General features: G+C 42.9%; 1 protein-coding gene across 1 annotated transcript in view; it reads left to right on the forward strand.

Moving 5' to 3' along the window:
• Nucleotides 1-16,560, forward strand: part of LOC145406649 (uncharacterized) — a 40,368-nt gene extending 23,808 nt beyond the window's left edge. The window contains exon 2 of the mRNA XM_080277734.1: nucleotides 14,911-16,560. Coding sequence (XP_080133860.1) covers nucleotides 14,911-16,560 — 1,650 coding nt within the window. The remainder of the gene's footprint in view (nucleotides 1-14,910) is intronic.
• Nucleotides 16,561-18,026: the final 1,466 nt, after the last annotated feature.

Raw genomic sequence — 18,026 nt, forward strand, 5'->3', positions numbered from 1 at the left:
ACATATATATAGATAGATAGATATACATAATACAGTACATCTCCCAAGTATGCGCCTATATGGGCGGCAGAGGACGTTGCATACTAGAAATTCGCGTATTGTGAATACATAAACTTTTGGAAAAAATTACATATGGGCGGCACCCCCCTTAATGGGCAACCCTTGAGATGCCTTTCAGACCTAAGTATTGTACTGTACAGGGAAACTATCTAAGACATATTACCTAAGATAAAGTAAACCTACAAGATCATGGCTTTACTAGGTAAATCATTGGTGATAGGTGGTGGCGACCTTCATCCTCTCACTTGATGTAGTGCTGCCTACTTCTTCCTTAGTCTTTATCATTCTTTTTCTGTACCTGCCCTCCTCTCTTCTTATTTCTCCCATCTTTCCTGTCATTTCTTATTGCTTTTCTTTCCTTTACATGTGGCTTTACATTTAGTGACAAGCCAAATGGTTTCCTGTAAGCCAAGAAACCATTTACAACACTGGGTGGTAACCATATAATCAACCCATATGTGCTCCCTACGTGTCAGCAAGTGGGTTGGTGGAGGGTTAGTGCCCCTCCCCGTAAAACCAATAACTCAAAGTCAAATGACCACCCCTTACAGGATTATGGCGTCTTGCAATAGATAGATAGGTAGATAGCCCTTTACCTGTTGTCGCTTCTTGGGGGGGGCAATGTTGCGTACTCGGGGTAACCCCAGATTTGGGCCACTCTTCACTGCCTATCTCACTTGCAAGGAGTTCAGTTCACGTACTAATAAAAAATACACTTAAAAAAAAAAAAAATAGGTCCTCGCGTACAAGGGGGGATCGCATACTCAGAACTCGCATACTGTGGGGATGTACTATATATATGTATGTATGTATGTATATCATCATCCAATCCCACGTTGCCCCATGAGGAGTGTAGGAGTGAGTGTGTGTGTGTGTGTGTGTATATATATCATCATCATCATCCGGACCTCCTTTCCCACCCAAGGGCAGGGTGAGGAGTAGCAATGTCCAGACAGCCCAAAATTGCCCAATCCAATGGGCCACACTTCCATTCACTCATATATTTATATACACACATATATCTATCTATTGCCAGACGCCTTAATCCCGTGCAGGGTGCCAACAAATAAATCGCCTCCACGTCGCCCTGTCCCCTGCCATTTCACTGCCCAGCTCCCAACTCACACCCCCCTCTCTCATATACCTCTTCACTCCATCCCTTCATCTCATCCTCAGCCTCCCCCTTCCTCTCCCCCCTCCACCTCACCCACATACACTCTCCTCGTCAGTCTCTCACTCTCTGCCCTCTCCACATGGCCAAACCATCTCGGTGTGTTCCCCCTAATGCTTCCTATCACATCCACATCCACACCACAACGCTCCTTTATAACCTCATTTGTCAGCCTGATACATATATATACTGTATATACCTATATAAATATATATTGCGAGAGAGAGAGAGAGAGTGTTTATACATGTATAGAGATTGAGAGAGGGAGAGAGAGAGGGTGTGTACATAAATATACCACATATATATATATATATATATATATACTGTATATATATAATATATATATATATATATATATATATATATATATATATATATATATACTGTTTATATATATATATATATACAGTAATCCCTCTAATATCCGGACGCCCAATAACCGAACATCCCCACTAACCGAACCTTATCGTCCTGGGATCAAACATTCCCAAAATGGTCCGAAAATCCAAAAAATTGGAAAAAAAAAATCGATTTTTTGCCGTCCGTAATTTGAACTTGCCGCGCGCGCCGCGTGAGAGCATTGTTTTGGTTCGTCATTCCTCCGACGTCCGATAGAGCGCCGCTGCATCCTCCCCACTTCCCGCCTGTCTCTCACCGCGACAAGACCTACGCTCTTCGTCATGGCTGCCCACGTGCTCGCTTTTGTGGTGGTGCCGTACTTGCTGCAAGGCCTCCTGCTGCTCTCTGCCCTACTCTTAGTGTGTGTGATGATGGCCCCGCCTCCTGAGAAAAGGAAGAGAGTGGTGTTGACTCTGGAGAAGAAACGGGAGATATTGGAGAAGGTTGATGCGGGTTGGTCTTCCTCTCGCATTCTCCGCGAGTTCAACCTGGCCCGGTCGACTTTGTTTGATATCAAGCGTTCCTGAGACAAGCTCATGCAGTACACGGCTGACTTCTCGTCGAGAAGCAAACGCAACGTGGAGAGGAAGGTTATGTTTACTCCCAAGTATGCAGAGATCGACCGCTCCACGTTAATTTGGTATCGACAGCAACGTGCAGCTGGTGTGATGGTACGTGGAACGGAGCTGAAGGCTGCTGCTGAGAAGTTTGCAAGGCTTCACGACGCCCTAGACTTCAAGGCATCCGAGGGTTGGCTCTTCGCGTTCAAGTTGCGACATGGCCTTACTAACCGTAAAGCACATGGCGAAGCATTGGACGCTAACGAGGATGGAGTGGACGAGTTTCGGCACAAGGTGAAAGGCTTGATCGACAGGGAGGGCCTCACTCTCGGTCAAGTCTATAACGCTGACGAAACTGGCCTATTCTATCGCTCGGTGCCAACGAACACTCTCGCCGATGAGACGGAGAAGCGTGTACCTGGCCGCAAGCTTTCTAAGGAACGGATATCTGCTTTGTGTTGTGTCAATGCTAACGGCATGCACCGGCTTAAGCCCGTTATTGTTGGCCGTGCAAAGCAGCCTCGGTGCCTTCGTGGGGTGATGGATGTCCTTCCTGTCGTATGGTACCATTCTTTGAAAGCATGGTTCACAGCTGTGATTTTCAAAGACTGGTTTCACCATCACTTCGTCAAGGAGGTCATACATTACCAGACGAAGACACTGGGAATTCCTCGCGACCAGGTAAAGGCTCTCCTTCTCCTCGACAATGCACCTGCCCACCCGTGCGACAAGGACTTGGTTGCTGAGAATGGCCGTATTAGGTGCATGTTTCTGCCACCTAATACGACTGCTCTCATTCAACCAATGGACCAAGGAGTGATCGTGGCAACAAAGCGCCTGTACCGTCGGAAGTTCCTGGACGAGGTGATGGTGGTTCTCGAGGACGAGGACGAGCGCAGGGAAGGACGTGATACTCGAGGCAAGCGGACTTTGGAAAACCTTCGCCGCTACAACATCAAGTCTGCGCTGTACAACTGGGCTAGTGCATGGAAGGAAGTCCCTGTGAAAACTCTTGAAAATGGTTGGTCTCGTCTGCTTCTCGGAACAGATGTGGAGTACGATTTCCTAGGGTTTGACATGGATGACTTCCATGCACGGCTACGTACGCACGGCGACGATGTTGATGTGGACAATGTTCGTGAGTGGTTGGACGACGACGAGGGCGATCCTGGGTATCAGACGTTGTCTGATATCGAGATCGCGTCTTCGGTTGCTGGTGTCAGTCCCGAACTTGAAGATTCCGACGACGAAGGCGATGATGATGCAGACTCCGCCCAGCAGGACACTACTCCAGCCATCCCCAAGCTGAGCGCACTCCGGGAACATCTAGAGTTCGTCCTAGACTACCTGGAACACCCGGACTGCGACAGGGGGATGGGGCCCTTGGGACTCGTGGAGGAAGTGCGTGCTTTCCGGCAGCGCATCATCAATCGCCAGAATCGTCGGTCCTTGCGTCAGTCAACGATTGACAGTTTTTTCAGGCCCGTGACCCCCGCTGTGCCAAGCCCTGGTTCCACTCCGTTGCCTCCCCAAGACAGGCCCTCATGCTCCGAGCCACAGCCCAGCACATCAGCTACAGTGGAGTCACCGCTCGACGTGAGTTTGCGGCTGTCTTCAGAGTCTTCTGTAGTCGGTACGCCATCACCACTACCCACCGATGCACCCCTTGGACGCCTGCCAGTGATACTCTCGGGCTCTGACAGTGAATAAACAGCAAGAACTTCTCCACTAGACCACACGGGAATTTTGAGTGTTGTGCAGTGAAAAACGGTGTGTTGTGTTAAGGTTTTCAAGTTGGGAGAAAAGACTAAGTAGAAAAGAAATTTAACGTAACTAACCTTCTTTGTTTTGGCTTTGGAAACTTAAAAAAACTTGGGAAAAGTTAATGTGCAACACTTAAATTTAATGGAACATTATTTGGACTAAAGTGAACACTGTGAAAAGAACGGACTTCTGTGTGTTAGTGACTAAGTTCAGTGCAAGACTTCAGGAAGAGTGTAGTGCAAGTGCTTCAGGAAATCGTTCTTACTGTCAGAGTCCGAGAGGAGGCGGTTATTCATCGAGGTGGCCAGGGACTTGCTGTAAGTAGCCAAAATGTTTCATGTTGTACTATTTTCCATACTATATTTACCAGAATGTTTCATATTGTATTTTTTCCCATACTATACTTACCAGAAAGTGTCATACTGTACTTCTTTCCATACTAAACTTACCTCATGCATGTGCAGTAGGAATGTGTTTTTCAGAGTTCGGTTAGGTTAGGTTCGGTTAGAGTCCATAAGTACCAGAATGTTTATTAATGTATGAACATACTTCTAAACCCACATTTTATGTGTCTATTGCATTTATTTCAGTCATTTATGTGCCTTATTGGTGTGATTTGGGTGTTAAATAGGTGCTATGCATGTCCGGAGGGAGTTGTATAGGTGTTTCTCTGTGTTAGGGTCCGTAAGTACAAGTCCATAAGCTGGGGCCCAATATCCGGACAAAACCAATATCCGAACCTACCGATGGCTCTATTGATCCGGATATTGGAGTGATTACTGTATATATATATATATATATATACTGTTTATATATAAATAGAGAGAGAGAGAGAGCGAGAGAGAGTATACATATATATATATATATATATATATATATATATATATATATATATATTTTTATCTGGAGCCTCTGTGGTACAGTGGTAAAGTGTGCGTTTCGTACACTTAAGAACGAGGGTTCACGCCCCGCCAGGGTAATAAACTTTGGGAGCGTTCTTCTGGCCACGTATTGCATTGGCGGTCATAAGGGGTGCTGTGGTTGAACCAGTGTCGCATACTATAAAGTATGCTTGCACCCAGTCGGCTTGCACGGGCTGATTACACTTGGTTCACAGACACACACATCCAAAGCCACTACAATTACACTTACATACACTTCTCACCTTACATACAATCTCTACCAGACAGCCTAAGCCACTTGGTAGAGATACATTGGCTGTATCGTCCCCACTGTGGTTGGGATAGGCAGGTCCTGCGGTGGACACTCAAAACGGCTGATGAGATGAGAGAGAGAGAGAGAGAGAGATATGTATATATGTACAGTATGTACATATTCTGTATATATATATATATATATATATATATATATATATATATATATATATATATATATATATATATATATATATATATATATATATATATATATATATATATATATATATACATATATATATATATATATATACTGTATATATATATATATATATATATATATATATATATATATATATATACTATATATATATATATGTATATATATATATATATATATATATATATATATATATATATATATATATATATATACTGTATATATATATATATATATATATATATATATATATATATATATATGTTGGTTTTCGTTTTTGTTTTTCGTTTTTTAAGGCTCCAACATGCTTGCATGTGTTGACCTTGGGCACCTAATGGCGGCTGTCCATGCTGCACGATCCATTGCAGCCTCCATGTTCAGTCAAACTTTAACCCTGAGGTTACACTTAATGACCTCGTCCCTTGTCATTCTCGGTCTACCCCTCATAACCCCACCCCCAATATTAACACTTCCCACCTTCCTCACCCAATTATCATCCCCCATCCTCTCCAGATGTCCAAACCATCTCAGTCTACCTCTCCTCATCACAACACCAATACAGTCCAGTCCCATCCTACCTCTCAACTCTTCCATCGTAAACCCAGCCTCTCCAGGCCTTAGACGCAGGGATGCACTGCACATCCACCTAATCATTGTCATTTCTGTACGTCTGAGCCGGCGAATATCTTCCTCCCTCACTGCCCAGGTCTCACTACCATACAGCATTACACTCCTAACACATGCTGCATACAAAGACCCCTTAGCACGTAGGGAGAGTCCTCTCAATGTCAGGAGAGGCAAGAGCTCCCTGAACTTCTTCTAACCACTTCTAACCCTAGCCACAGAGCTAGCTCCAGCCCCACCTCCAGCACACAACATGTCTCCCAAATAACAAAACTCTTCCACACACTCAAGAGATTCACCAGCAAGTTCAATACTTTCACGTCTGACAATCTCCACCTGCTCACCCCGACACGCCGTACACATAAAATCAGCATTATCTCACAGTCTACCTCTGATACCACTACATCTCTTATGCACCCATGTATCACACACACTGCACAAGATGGAATTACTTCCCACGCCCTTGTGGCAAACTGCACATGGCCACTCTCCCTCGTCTTTGACAGTACCGCCACCAATCCTAGATATCATCACTTTTGTTTTATCTGCATTTACCCTTAAACCCTTGTGCCCCATACCATCTCTCCACTTCCTAAACCTTTCCTCCGCCTCCCTTTCGTTCTCTGCAATCAACACCAAATCATCAGCATACAACAACTCCCACGGGAGTCCGTTTCTAAAGTCATGTGAATGGGCTTCAAGTACCATGATAAACAACATGAGACTCAAGACCGACCCCTGATGCACACCAACATTCACGGAGAACTCGTCACTCAAATCTCCATTCACTCTTACCTGGGTGTGAGCACATACATAGCCATAACCACCCTAACCAGCCACTCCTCCAAGCCAAGCTTTCTCATTGCCCACTTCTCCACCTCTCTAGGGACTCTGTCAAAGGCCTTTTCCAAATCAACAAAAACAAAGATCCCTTCTCCTACCAATATATTTTTCCTGAAGCTGTCGAACAAAGAATATTGCATCAGTGGTCCCCCTACCTGACATAAACCCAAACTGCATCTCATCAGTATTCACTCTTTCTCTAATCATACCTTCTAAAACTCTCCATTACCTTCATTATCAGATCTAAAAGCTTTATACCTCTATAATTTCGTCTTTCCAGGGCATCACTTTTCCCTTTATACACATTTACAATTACACTCTTCAGCCGATCATCTGGGACAACACACTCATAAATAATCCTATTTATCAGGTCAGTGACTAAACTCGCCCCTATATCGCCTGAGGCCTTCAGCATTTCGGCAGTCAACCCAGACACACCTGCTGCCTTCCCCACCCTCATCCTGCCTATTGCCTCACTCACAGTGGCAGTATCAATCAAAGGCCAAGGGCCAGACACTGGATCTGCTGGCTCCAAACCTTCCCTGTCCCAGTCAAACTCCTCATTCAACAACCGGTTATAATGCTCTCTCCATGCATCTTTCATATCCTCACTGTTCACCACTACCCTTCCTTCATCATTCTTCACACACTGCTCACCTATAATATCCCGATTATCCCTCTTCACTTGACCTGTCACCGTAAATATCATATTTTTCCTTTCCCCATGATTTAGGCTATCAAGTAATAGTCTTTGTGACTCAGACTTTGCCCTGTATACCTCTCTTCTAGCCCTACGCTTGGCAGCCAAATATTCCTCTTTGCTACCACCCTTCTTCCATTCCCGGAAAAGCCTTCTTTTCTCCTTAACTGCAGCTTCTACACCCTCTTCCCACCACCACGTTACTTTATGTCTTGGTGGTCCTCTTGTCCAACCGCATGTTACATCAGTAACTCTCAAGAAATTGTTCTTGAGGGCTCTGTACTGTTCATTAACGCTTCTGTCTACAGCTCCCTGTTCAGCCACCACTCTCCTCAACTCGCTATAGAAGGCATCCCTTACTACTTGGTTTTTCAGCTTTCATATTTTCCTTCTAGGTACATAAGTCCTCTTTTTCATCACTTGTTCTTTAAGTACCATATCACAAATCAATAGTTTGTGCTGCTGCACACACTCCTCACTTCCTATAACTTTAACATCCCTCACTAACCTCCTATCAGTCCTCCTAACCAGAAAATAATCTATCTGACTGCTATTTCCCCCAGACTCATATGTAATTAACCTACCGTCTCTTTTCCTAAAATATGTGTTGGCAAATCTATCAGTTTCTTTAACCCATTGGAGCCCAGTGTCCACAGTATTGGACAAACGGGCAATTTTCACACCTTAATAAAGTAGGGAACCCCCGGGTAGGAACCTATGAGCTTTGCGACTATGAGCCGATAGGCGAAGGGCAGTACGCTTAGGACGCGCCTGGAACAGTGCCTTGCCCAGCAGCCCTGGGATCCAGTGGGATATATATACAGTAACCCCTCGTTATGTGATGTTTCTTTTATACGATGTCGACATTTTAGTACCCTACTCTTCCTGTACGATGGGAACGATTAGCTACAGTGATGGATCATGTGCGACTCAGTGAACAGCAAATGCGTTGCAAACGTCCCCGCATGGTCAGTGCTGGACAACACACACTCGTCCACCGGTCCAACGTCCCCGCATGGTCAGTGCTGGACAACACACACTCGTCCACCGGTCCAGCCTCATCAGCCAGCCCTGCCCAGCCAGCAAGTTCTGACAGCGATGAGTGAGGGCTGTAAGGCTCCTACTGTCCCTTAGCCTTGGAGTCGGGACAATTCGCCGTCAAGTCAGTTTGCCGTCAGGATGATTCCCCGTCATTTATTTACATATCAGTTTATTTAGCAAGTACACTAGTTTTTGAATTATGTGAGTTATAAAAATGATGGTGGTTTATTGTTTTTATAATAAATGTAAAATATGGCATCAAATATTGGATATTAACTGAAAAAATATAAATACTGTATATTGAAATGCGAATCAGGTGATTTATGAGCTTTCCATCATCGTTTAACATGAGGCTACATACGAGACGTTGGCATTTATATAAATGCCTAATAATCTTAAGTGAATGATCAACATATTTGGAATTATATGAATAATTATCATATTACATCTATATAAAGGTTTTGGGACAATTCGCCGTCAAGTCAGTTCGTCATCACAACAATAACAAGACAAGTCGCCGTCAGGATGATTCCCCATCATTTATTTACAAATCAGTTTATTTAGCAAGTACACTAGTTTTTAAATACTATACTTGTACCTATTCAAAGTCATTTATAATATACCTAGGATGTTGTAGTACCAGTGGAAATTAAGGAAGACAGCTGTGGGTGATGCTGGAACATAATTCAAAGTCAACTGCAGCGAGGTAGAAACAGTTTTTGTCGAAAAGTACAACTTATAAATGACATACAAAGTTTGCGCTATTGAATGAACATAGACTTTGATAGATCCCCTTGAAAATTAGTAATTAAAGTATCAATTAATCAATAATAAGTATATTTATAGAATGACGGGGAGTCGTCCATATTTTGATGGCGAATTGTCGACTTCACAGCGAATTGTTTAGGAACCACATCAACAACCCTTCTTGCTTCAGTAAAGGTAAGAACTACTGTATACTGTAGTTTTCATGTTTTTTCCTCTTTATTCACTATTAATTTGTTACTTTAAATGTTTAAACTTAAGGATATTTCATGTATGTGAGTGCTAAGGTGTGTATATGTGAGAGTTTATGCAGGTCTGGGAATGTATCCCCATTGACTCCATGTTATAATGGGCTTGCTATATGATGGATCGCTATATGATGGGGTTTTCAGGAACGGAACCCCATCGTATAACGAGGGATTACTGTATACAGGTACAGTGCTCGTCAGAAGTATGGGGCGCCCTGCGTCCCTCCTGAGAAACAAACCTTTCAACATTGAAAAAACATATAAATAATGCATTTTATTTACCTTTAGTGCTTCGTAGGGTAGCCTTTACGTTTCTTCACGGACCTGAGACGTCTTGGAAGTGAAAGGGCGAGGCTCCTGAGGTGCTGGAGGGGTATTTTGTCCCAGGAGTCACGAATGGCGGCTTCCAGCTTAGGCAGAGAGCTCACGTCCTTCCCTTGGAGACTCTTCTTTACGAGGTACCAGAGGTTTTCAATCGGGTTGAGGTCTGGGCTATTTCCTGGCCAGTCTGTCATGAATGATACCTCGCAGTCACGAAGCCAATTGGTGACCGATTTGGCCTTGTGAGCAGGTGCACCATCCTGCTGAAACACTCGTGCACCTGTTAGCTCGAAGGAGTCTGGTAAATGATCACACAGAAGCTCCAGGTAAACATCCTGATTCACTCTGAGGTTCTTGGGAAGTACAACAAGCTTCCCCAAACCCTTCCCTGAAAAACAACCCCATACCATGAGTGAATCAGGATGTTTAACTGTGCTTTCTACATACCGTGGGTCAAGTGGGTCACTACCTTTGCATGCTCCTCTGTTACAGGTAACACTAAACGTTGCCTCATCAGACCACAACACTGACAACCATTGCTCCTCACCCCAATTTAGATATTTATTAGCAAAGGCAAGCCTACGAATTCTCTGGCTGCTAGAGAGAAGAGGCTTTTTCACAGGCCTGTGACTTGTGTAACCAAGCTCATGCACCCTACGAGACACTGTTCTCACTGACACCTCACCAAACACTTCTGGGTTGCTCTCCTTAATTTTCCTTGCACTCACACAAGGATTAAACTCCACTGCACGTTTTAAAACATTAACAGACCTTGGGGAAGTTTTCCTAGGCCTACCAGACCTCGGTTTCTTTGTGGGAACTTCACCACTGTTTTCCTCCCGAAACCGCGCACACCAACGACGCACTGTCGATCGTCCCACACCAACCAATTCACTAATTTCCTTTGTCTGGTGGCCTGCCTCCTTTAGAGCAATGATCTGGGATATGATTTCACTCGATAGTTCACGGGTAGGTGCCATAACAAAGTTTTGAAGGCCAAAACACTGCGGGACACTCGGTAAAAAATGGCGCAATTTGAGAGGGACACTCGGCGGAGTTCCTCTCTCTCAGGCAGCCCGTGGGCAACTGAGGCGGGAACCAACCAGCGCGTCAGAAGGCCTCAGGCTACCGTGACGTCATGCTCGGAGCTCAAACTTGTGGCTCAATTCTTACCCCCAAAAATGGGGTGATTCTTTTTGGGCCATAAGTATTGCGCGCCCGGCGGACATCGCTGAATACTTCTGACGAGCACTGTATATACACTTATACGCTATATATATATATATATATATATATATATATATATATATATATATATATCAGTATATATTTATATTTATACAGTATATACAGTAATCCCTCCACTATCCGATGAAATAGAGCCAAAGGCATGTCCGGAAAGTGGTCTCGTCCGGATAGTGGGCTCCTGCCTCCTGGACTGGTACTTATGGACCCTAACCCAGCCTAACTTTGAAAGCCACCTAAATAGCTCCCTACCGGACATGCATGGCACCTATTTAAACCTATTTAAGACCTTATTCACACCAATAATGGACATAAAGCATGATATAAATGAAAAGGAACCAAAGAATGTGGAATTAGAAGTGACTGTACCTCAGCCAGGGTACTTACAGCACGTTTGTGGCCGCCTTTTGTAAGGTTTTGGCAGTGGTGAATATGCTCTTGAAGCACACACAGTAAACCAGTGTTGTGCTGCACTTACAGTAATTCTTTGCACTGAGAGTTATAACTGTTTAACACTGCACATTGTTAATTGCTTGAGGCTAGTTTCAACTGCCAGGTTTGCACTCCACAGTTAATCCTTTGCACTCTAAATTCTAATTTCTTAACACTGCACAACACTGTAAATTCCCGTGTGGTCTAGTGACGAGGTATTGCAGTTTATTCACAAAAAAATGAGCATGTGTGGCTTCCATTACGATAAGTTACCACTCGCAATCGAAGTTAGGCAATAACTGTTTGGGTGTTGGTGAGGGGGAAACAGAGTTGCCAGATCGCAACAGCCACATTACCAGACTCCTTAGTTTTCATTACCAAATTTAACTCTTCATTACCAAATTCATAAAGCTAACATTTATTCATCACTAATTATATATACAAGTGGAAATACATGTAATCACTCTTATAATTAACAGCATGTTGATTATTTTCACGCTATGTACGTTAGCATATTAATCAGAGATAGCAAACAATCCACCATCTCCATCCGGTGTATCCTCATACATGTGAAATATCCGTTTGGTAGTGCATTACTCTGATTCATTACCAGACGAATATTTCATGACCAAATTGGCCCACATTTGGTAATGAAAAATACCAAATGGCAACCGTGACAGGGGAGGGGGGAGGAAGGAAAGGGTGAGGGTCCGTGGTGTAACAGCTGTTCGGCGCCGCGCGGCAATTTCATATTACAGGTGGGAAAAAAGTAGGATTTGGGGGGGATTTTGTTCTTTTTTTGGCCATTTTTGGGTTCCGAAGGTTCAGGCCCACAATATCTGGCAAGTGGGGATGTCCGGAAAGTGGGCGCCCGGAAAGTACAGGGATTACTGTATCTATCGATCTATCTATATTATATATATATATATATATATATATATATATATATATATATATATATGTATGTATGTATGTATAGCCTTTATCATTCTTTTTCTGTGTCTGTCCTCCTCTCTTCCTACTTCTCCCATCTTTCCTGTCACTTCTTATTGCTTTTCTTTCCTTCACAGGTGGCTTTACATTGAGTGACAAGCCAAATGGTTTCCTGTAAGCCAAGAAACCATTTACAACACTGGGTGGTTACCATATAACCAACCCATACGTGCTCTCTACATGTCAGCAAGTGGGTTGGTGGAGGGTTAGTGCCCCTCCCTGTAAAATAGGTAACTCAAAGTCAAGTGGCCACCCCTTACGGGATTATGGCGTCTGGCAATAGGTAGATAGATAGATATATATGCATGAGATGCTACCCAAAATTTCTAGTACAGTAATTTGAATATTGTAGGAAAATAATTTACCTTATCCCCTAGTTCTCACTTTCACTTTCGAAGTAGTCCCATAGGGCAGTGGTTTCCAACCTTTTTTAATTCTCGCCCCCCCCCCCTCACTGAATGACATGTTCCCTGTGGCCCCCCTTCCTCAAATACTGTATTTTACTGGCATAGTTGGCACATGTCAATAAATATCATAGATTATTAATCTTTGACATTGTTTATATATTCAGATAACTAGATTCCTTATTCATATCTGAAATATTTTCTCCATATTTAGAAATTACTGAATTCCATCATAATTCATAGTTTTCAAATATAATTACCATCTTTATCAAGCCTTCGCGCCCCCCAAAGTAGCCCTTCGTGCCCCCCAGGGGGGCGTGCCCCACGGGTTGGAAACCACTGCCCTAGGACACGTATCTAGTGGTCCCAGTGTTTTTTCCACGAATCCATGCATCCCTGAAAGGATTCAGGTGTGATGGTCTTGAGCACCTGCATTTCTGTCTGGATCTCCTCAGTCAGGTCAAATCGATGCTCTTTCAGTCATAATTTCAGCTTGGGAAACAGGAAAAAGTCGCAGGGGCAAGGTCAGGTGAATAGGGTGGGTGGGGAATGACTACCGTGTTAGTGGAAGCCAGGAACTGCTGGACAGCAATTGATGCGTGGGCGGGGGGCATTGTCATGATGCAGGACCCAGTCCATTTTCTTCACGTTTACGGCAGATGTTCTCCCTCAGACACTGCAAAACTTCACAGTAAAATTTTCCGCTGACTGACTGGGTGGGACGAATTCCTCATGAACAATCCCTTGGATATCGAAGAAAACAATCAACATCAACTTGACATTGCTGCGAACTTGATGCGCTTTTTTCGGCCTTGGTGAACCGGGAGACTTTCATTGCGATGACTGCTGCTTTGTCTCCGGGTCAACCATAAACCCATGATTCATCACCAGTTATGACCTTGGAGATGAAGGTGGCATCATCTCTGACCTGATTCTTGAGCTCCCTGCAAACTGCAACACGATGTGCCTTCTGATCGTCACTCCACAGTTTTGGCACAAATTTTGCAGCGATGCGTCTCATGCCCAACATGTCCGACAAAATGCGTTGCACGCTCCTGTACGACAGTCCAACGATATCACAAACATCATGGATTGTTCATTTATGATCTACAAGGATAGCTTGACGAACATTTCCGATGTTTTTTGGTGTTGTTGCCGTTGAAGGTCATCCAGAATGGTCATCGTCTCTGACAGACATTCATTCTTCCTTGAACTGCTTGTAGCAGAAAAATGTTTTGCTTTGGGACGTGGCATTGTCGCCAAAGGTTTGCTCAAGCAACCGGTGAGCTTCTGCAGCCATCTTGTTGATCTTGAAGCAGAACTTGATGCAAGTTCTTTGTTCTGTGAGGCCCGCCATTGCAAAACTGCCAAACCACCTACACACTACATTACAATAGTAAACGTAGCTCAACAACACGTCCGCCCACAGACATGGCCGTGGCCACTGACGCACAAGGGGTGCTGCTGAATCCTCCTGGCGGCAAAAGGCAAAACTGCAAACGGTTGGCCCCCTCTGTTCATATTACTGGAACTTTTGGGTAGCACCTCGTGTATATGTATACAGTATATATATATTTATATATACACACACAGTTTATATATATATATATATATATATATATATATATATATATATAACACACACACACACCAACTCCGTTGCTGATTTTGCACAGAGGTCTGTTCACCTCTGTATGGAGCATAGTTTTCATGTAGATCACCACATGGAACATTATATTTGTAACTAATGCAGATAATGCTGTGCTGCATCATGGCATTGAACAAGATATTTTGAAGTCTAGTTTAGAGTTTTGTATATGTCTCTGAGCTGAGGAATTTATGTTATTTCCGTTGTCTGAGTAACTTATATACTGAATTAGATTACTGCATACCATAGTTCCCCTGTATGGATGTTTTCTTTGAGATGTGGACCATAAAATGTAACTTTGTATCAACCCTACAGAGGGAACTGAAGCAATACCTGTCAATCCTGGAGTGTGCTGGGTCTGGGAGCATCAGCAACCCTGCCTCCCGTCTCCTAAAACAGCGGATTGCATCAGTGGCTGAGTTCACCTCATGTCAGTCCCATCTCAGCTTCCTTAGGGCCTCCATCCTCAAACTGTTGCTGTATGAAGAGTTTGTGTTAAGTACTGGAGTGGAGGAGGAGGAGGATGTGGCCTGGGAGGATGTTGATGGAGACTTCAGTCTGGAATATTCTTCAGACATGGCTTATCTTGGTGCCTTTATTCATGTGCTGCAGATGCTGGGTCCCTTCCCTGTGGAGAAGGTCATCATATGCTTCAATTTTCAGGATACGGAGGTGATGAAGGCCGTACTACAAGCTCTTTTCACAAGCTGCACAAAAATAAAGAGCATCCACCTGGCTGGGAAAAGTGTCAATCTTGTTGCACTTAGTAAACTGAAATGTTTTTCAAAACAGTTGGAAGAGCTGGTATTGATTGACTCTTTTGGCTCCCTCACAAAAGATGTGTTCTGTGTTTCACTATTGGGGAGACCATGGATAGAGTACATATCAAGTCATGATGGCAGAAATAGTTGTTTAGAGCCACAGTTTCCTGCTCTGAAGCATCTTTGGTATCAAAGACATGATTCTCACCAAAACTGGAATGACAGCTTCATTAAGACAGCAATACTCACATACTACCCTAACCTCAAAACTCTAAACTGGCATGTAAATGACTTTAATCACAATTATGCTTTAACCAAGATACCTGGCTTGAGTGGAAAGCAGTATAATTTAGAGAATCTGCTCCTAACATCAATTGATCTTTCCGGTTCCAACAGAAGTGCAGCAACTAGTAGGCTGATTTGCAGTATTGATGTTGGTTATTTATCTCAGCTGTTTCCAGGCCTCCAAGATGTTTCATTGATTTTTGGGAGAGGTTCAGATTGTCAGTGTTCTCGTTCAGAATTGCGAGGTCCTTGTAAAACCAAGGCCACTAAGATCATAGAAACTCTTACTAATGTGCTGTGTGAATGCAAAAAAGTTGAGTCCTTAACAGCAGGGGGAGATATCCTACATCTTGAATCTATTTTACAACCAATCCTCATTGTGTATGGTCATCGGTTGAAGTCACTGGGTTTGCGACTCCTCTCAACTGCCACCACCACTCAGCAGCTGATCATCTCCATCCTTTCTCTCTGCTGCAACCTTGAGAACATTACAATCACAGGGAATGGATCGATTGAAGGTAAATCTGGTTCATTAGGGATGTGCAGGTGGCCCAAGGTGAGGAGTTTACATTTTATGCTCAGTTCTTCCCACTTTGAGAACATTGAACTAATGCAAATGTTTTTGTCTGCATGTTACTTTGTTGAGAGTTTATGTTTAAGTGTGTATTCCATTAAGAATCTGTGTGCAATTGTTAGTGAGCAAAAGCCAAATCATATAACCACTTTAGTTTTACCTCTGCTGGACAGTATATCTGATGTTGATATTGATGAGCATTTCTGTCATGTATTGAAGCACTGTCCAAACCTTCATCATGTATATATTCCCAGAAAACTAAGAAGGTGGAGATATTTTCAGAAAAAACTGTGGAATCGTGGAATTGCTGTCAGTTTCACAGACCTCCTAGTGGGAGGTTTCTAAGAAAGCTGGCTTATATAAGCTGTTGTTGTTCAAGCATTTTTAGTGAGAAATTGTCTAGTTAACCTTAGAAGTGTTGTAGTATTGTTGATAGGTGCTGATGTGTAGTACATACATTTACACCATTTGGATACATTTTGGAAAGGTCATGTACAGTAACATGTATTTTATGGATCTGGTTGGTCATTGTAACATCTTAGATAAGAAGGTCTGACCCTTTACTCCTTATTGTACACAAGAGCAGTGAGATTGTGAGATTCATCTTGAAAGTGGCAGGTCAGTGAGAAGAGTGTTGTAATCCCACTATGCTCATTCAGAACCATCTCAAAAGTTTTGCTTCTACATTGTCAGCATATGCAGCAGTGCATTTAATTCTTTAACTTTCCACTTGTGTTTAGCATGATTTTGAAAAGTCAGGAATGAATGCTATGGAAATAGGACTGGTAAGGGCTTTGCAAATGTAGCTTGTGTAAGTTGCACATATAAACAGGGATTTGTGGAAGGTATGGAGTAAGGAATTCAGTTGACTGAAAGGTAAAAGAAGAGTGTGTAAAGATGGTATGGCCATACTGAAACAGTGATAGAAACAAGGGTATTATTGTTTCTTTTGTTGTGACCCGGACTCAGTTTGGAATTTTGAACCTGATTGGTCACAGGAATTCAGCATTTCGTCTGGCTGGTCCAAGGTATTGTTTCTTGAGGTTATGTTAAAGGTTCGTCTGTGTTTTGAATGTGAGGTGCATGAGGCGATATGAGAGTGTTGGGGCATGAGGGACCACATTACAGTGAGGACAAAGGGGATTGTATATACACTCCTGGAAAGTACAATTCCTTGCCACTCAGGGATAAGCAACTGGTCTTTAAATATCTGGACTGAGCACCCTTGAGGTTCATACATTTCTTATAGGGCAATAAAAGTTTAATGCCTTCAAAAATAACAATAGAAACTAACAGATCTCATGAACAGACATTAATTTACATTTTCTGTGAATAGTGACTCCTTAGATGATGTATCTACAGTATTTGCTTAGCTAAAAAAAAAAAAATTTACACCATTTATTTGAATGTTCGTATATTACTTGCCAGTAATTTTTTCAAATAGTTTTACCCATATATACAAATAGCCATGCATATTTAGATGTTGTTATTGCTTGATGCTCAGAGTTTCCTGAATTGCTCTGCACACAATACAAAAAATTGGCATCCATATGAATTCCATAAATACAGTACCTGACACTGAATTTTAATAGATAACAGTACTAGGACAAGCTTTGTATAAGGCATGTAAAATTGCATGGTAATGAAATGCAGGATAACAGATACCGTATACTGAACAAGAAAGTAGAAAGTGCTTGATCCATCATTTACACTGGCAGCCTTTTCCTTGATGCTTTACTAGTCTACTGAGATAAAAAGATGGAGGGGGTGATATACCGACGTTTCACCTCAGTGATTAAGGTCCATGCGTC

This window comes from Coenobita brevimanus, chromosome 71, assembly GCF_032717465.1.
Source record: "Coenobita brevimanus isolate Jiangsu-jjx chromosome 71, ASM3271746v2, whole genome shotgun sequence".
Lineage (NCBI taxonomy): Eukaryota > Metazoa > Arthropoda > Malacostraca > Decapoda > Coenobitidae > Coenobita > Coenobita brevimanus.